Source organism: Dipodomys ordii, unplaced genomic scaffold (genome assembly GCF_000151885.1).
Source record: "Dipodomys ordii isolate 6190 unplaced genomic scaffold, Dord_2.0 Scaffold191, whole genome shotgun sequence".
NCBI classification, from domain to species: domain Eukaryota; kingdom Metazoa; phylum Chordata; class Mammalia; order Rodentia; family Heteromyidae; genus Dipodomys; species Dipodomys ordii.
The window spans coordinates 394,031-398,295 of record NW_012267407.1 but is presented as its reverse complement, the minus strand read 5'-3'; the positions used below and the strand labels follow the sequence as shown (position 1 = coordinate 398,295).

At 47.5% G+C, this 4,265-nt stretch overlaps 1 protein-coding gene across 1 annotated transcript in view; it reads right to left on the bottom strand.

The window, feature by feature from the left end:
• Positions 1-1,020: 1,020 nt before the first annotated feature.
• Positions 1,021-4,265, bottom strand: part of Znf583 (zinc finger protein 583) — a 15,313-nt gene continuing 12,068 nt past the window's right edge. The window contains exons 3-4 of the mRNA XM_013034553.1: positions 3,871-3,966; positions 1,021-2,622 (exon numbers count right to left, since the gene is read on the bottom strand). Coding sequence (XP_012890007.1) covers positions 1,142-2,622; positions 3,871-3,966 — 1,577 coding nt within the window. The 3' untranslated portion in view covers positions 1,021-1,141. The remainder of the gene's footprint in view (positions 2,623-3,870; positions 3,967-4,265) is intronic.

The following is a 4,265-nucleotide window of genomic DNA, read 5'->3' as shown; positions in this document are numbered from 1 at the left end:
CCTAAGTGCTTAAGCTTGAATGATAAATCTTTCTTTAGATTCCAAGAGCTCCGAACATCCTGGGGCCTTCCTAACTCCTGTCTTAATTCTTAGTGCTGTTATTCACAGCACTATAAGAAAAACAAAAACAAAAAACCTGGGAAGACAAATCCCAGAAACTACTGTCTCCAACTAACCAGCAAAAAGCCAGAAGAGGATGAAGTGATCTAGTGCTGGCCTTAAGCAATAAAGCTAAGCCAGAGGGTGAGGCCCTGAATTGTAGTTCCAGCCCGGGCATACTCACTAGTTAAGGTGCCCCTTTGTGCTTTCAGATGGGCGACTTTCTGTGTGCCTGCTTCTTTGTGGTCCTCTGAATGTGGTGTGATCTTATTTTACATTAATATCTGAGTTATTACTTTATGCTAGGCACTCTGCTGAGTAATTTACATGCACTGTTTTTATTTTTTTTCCCATTAACTTTTGAGGTAGTACCATTACTGTTCCCATAATATAAATAAGACTCATAAAGTGGTAGAGTGAGGACTGGCACCCACTTCTATTTGATGCTGGAATAAGCTGTTGGTTCTGGGTAATCATGCAGACAGTGAGATGGGAAATGACAGGAAGGCCTTGGGAAGCGGCCGGAGCCAGGCCTTTTGTGGGTATGGAACCTTCCAGGGCTTTTGAGGATACGTGCTTCAGCCTAAGAACTCTTGTTGTCAGCTGAGGAGTTTTAATGAGGGAAAAAACCAAAATGTGAGTTTGGTTTAAGTGTGGGCAGCTGACAGAGGTAATGGTGAATGCAGGGACACCCGTTCTGTTTGCTTGTTTGTTTTTTTGGTGGTCATGGGGCTTGAACTCTGGGCTTGGGCGCTTTTCCTGCGCTCTTCAGCTCAAGGCGAGCATTCTACCGCTTAAGTCTCAGCACCATTTCCGGTTTTCTAGTGGTTTATTGGAGATGAGAGTCTCACTGACTTTTCTGCCTGGGCTGGCTTTGAACCGTGATCCTCAGATCTCATCCTCCTGAGTAGCTAGGATTACAGGCGTGAGCCACTAGCACCCGGCCAGGGACACCTGTTCTGAAGCTGTTCCACATTCCTGTTGAACAGGTGAATGTGTGTTGCACAAAGATGATGAAATGGATTGATGGGTGGGATTCCAGTTAAGAGATAAAGCTTACAGCCCTTGGCAACTGGCTGGATGTAGAGGGCAAGGGAGAGGAGAGGACCAAGAATGATTCCATCGAATGAATTTTCTCATGATGAGCAAGGTGTGCACGCTGTCTGAAAGATTTCCTGCAGTCCTTACATTCATAAGGCTTTTCTCCAGTGTGGATTCTCTGGTGCAGGGTCAGGGAGCCACTATAGCTGAAGGCTTTCCCACACACGTTGCATTCATATGGCTTCTCTCCAGTATGGATTCTCTGGTGTTGGGCTAGACCTGCATTCTGGCTAAATGTTTTCCTACATTCCTTGCACATAAAAGGTTTTTCTCCAGTGTGACTTCTCTGATGTTGTGTGAGTGATGAGCTGTTGCTGAAGGCTTTCCCACACTGGGTGCATTCATAGGGCTTCTCCCCGGTGTGGACCCTCTGGTGTTGATCAAGGTATGCGACCTGGCTGAAGGCCTTCCTGCACACATTGCACTCATATGGTTTCTCTCCTGTGTGAACTCGGTGATGCTGGGCGAGGTGCGCGTACTGGCTGAAGGATTTCTGACATTCCTTACACTCATACGGCTTCTCCCCAGTATGAATTCTTTGATGCACAATTAGATATCCACGATGGCTAAAGGCTTTTGCACACACATTGCACACATACGGTTTCTCTCCCGTGTGAATTCGCTGATGCTGAGCGAGAAATGAGCCGTTACTAAAGGCCTTTCCGCATTGGATGCATTCGAATGGCCTCTCTCCGGTGTGGACCCGCTGGTGCTGAGTCAGGTGTGCGACCTGACTGAAGGCCTTTTTACACTCAGTGCACTGGTAAGGTTTCTCTCCAGTGTGAACTCTCTGATGCTGAGCGAGGTGTGCATTCTGGCTGAAGGCCTTCCTACATTCCTTACACTCGTAGGGCTTCTCCCCCGTGTGTGTTCTCTTGTGCTGTGCCAGGTTTGCACTCTGGCTGAAGGATTTCCCACATTCGACACACGCATAGGGCTTCTCTCCAGTGTGGATTCTCTGGTGCAGCGTGAGCGAGGAGCTCTGGTTGAAGACTTTGTCACATTCGGTGCACTTCAGAAGTCTCCTTTCCATACAGATGTTCTTTAGTTTCCTGTCACTGGACCTTTTTCGAGAACTTCTCTTTTGTGGCTGGTGCTTGTGTGCTCTTTGTTTCCTGGGGAAGTGCTGTCGTAGGTCTAGAACTGCACCCTGACGGAATGCTTGCCAAGCTGGAATACGCCCTGTACTTCCATCTTCCCGGAGAATCTCTTTATGAGTGACCATCAACGGGCTAAAATGTACCTCCCGGGTCCTCAGCTTGTGCTGGAACAAGTCCTGCCTGTCACAGCCATCTTTCAAGTTGGGACAATGCAGGCTGTGATGAAGCTGGCTCCTTCCCATTGGGACGATTACCTTAGCGGATTCTTCATAGATGTCTTGCTTTGATGAGAATTCGCTGTTTTTAAGTACATACTCCCAATCTAAAAGATACCAAGGAAACAATGCCACTTGTATTTATTTGTCATAAGTAACTTCCAGGGACTAGGAATGTAGCTTAGTGGTAGAGTGCTTGCCTAGCACCCATGAAGCCCTGGGTTTGATTCCTTAGTACCACATTAACAGAAAAAGTTAAAGGTGGTGCTGTGGCATAAGTGGTAGAGTGCTAGCTTTGAGCAAAAGAGGCTCAGGGACAGTGGCCAGGCCCTGAGTTCAAATCCAGAACTGGCAAAAAAAACCCAAAACTTCCAAAACAAAAATAAGAAAATAGGCAAATGTCACTTTTCAGTTGATCTCAGAAACTACAATGGCGTCATGAACAACAACAAAAATAGTTTTTTGAAGGTGCTGGCATTTGAACTCAGAGTCCTATGCTCACTAGATGGGGGCTTTACCACTTGAATCACATCTCCAACTCTGAAACAAGACTGAACCAAACTGCTTGTACTCACTAACATAGTCTACATGTGGTCTTTCCCATCTAAATCACATCACCTGGTTCTTAGTTTTTTCTCACTTTGTCGCTCAGACTGGTATACTCATGATTTGATATCTCCTCTTTTCCTTTTTATCTTCTTTTGGCTTCTTTGCTTTTTTGGGGGGGGGTTGTGGAGCTTGAATTCAGGGCCTGGCTGCTGTCCCCCCAGCTTTATGGTTTAAGGCTAGCATGCTACCACTTGAACACAGTGCCACTTCTAATTTTCTGGAGGTTAATTAGCGTCTCATGGACTTTCCTATCTGGGCTGGCTTTGAACCACGATCCTCAGATCTCAGCCTCCTGAGTAGCTAGGATTACAGGCATGAGCCACCAGTGCCCAACAACGTTGTCTATTTCTGCACAAATGCCTCAGCACTGGTTTTTACTGCTCAATGGCTTAAGATAGGCACCTCACCCAACAACAGGTACCCCTCGGGGTCAGACTTTCTCCAGAGCATCTGTCTGCCAATCCAACTGCAGGATGCATTGCTACTCCTGGTGTTCTTCACAGCTCATAAAAACAGGTCTCTCCTATCCACAGTAAGGTTTATCTTTCCTCCTGCCAAATTATTTTCTTTTATTTCTATTGAATCTTGTCCCTTTCAAGTTGCCCAGATAGGAACGATGAACAGGAAGTGCTTTCCTTCCTCTGTTCTGGCTCCTTCCTCCTCCCCCAGGAAAAAGCATTGGGTGTGAGAGCGTAGTGTGGCTCAGCCCATCTGTCACAGGGTCCCCTCCCTGCCCTGTCACTGACCTTGGCTTGCGCCCCTGGGCGCCTCCTTCCTTGACTTCCAGGGCTCTTTTCCTTGTTCCAATAGTGTGATCACATCAGGCTTATGAATAGAAATTCCTGCTGGCAAGAAATAAAAGAGAACTCAGCCTGGCACAGCTTGCAAGGGTGTCAAGTGCCTGGGCCCCCAGAGGTTGGAGCCCTGGAGACAGGGAAGGGTGCTGGGAGAACGAGGGACCAATGGAGGACAAAGGAGCGGGACTCACCCAAGGAAGACAGATTCGGCAAAGCTCCATCGATTTGGGAGAACACAGAAAGATTTTTTGTCGTGGGGCCTGAACTCTGGGCCTGGGTGCTGTCCCTCAGCTCTTCAGCTCAAGGCTAGCGCTCTACCACTTGAGCCACAGCGCCACTTCCAG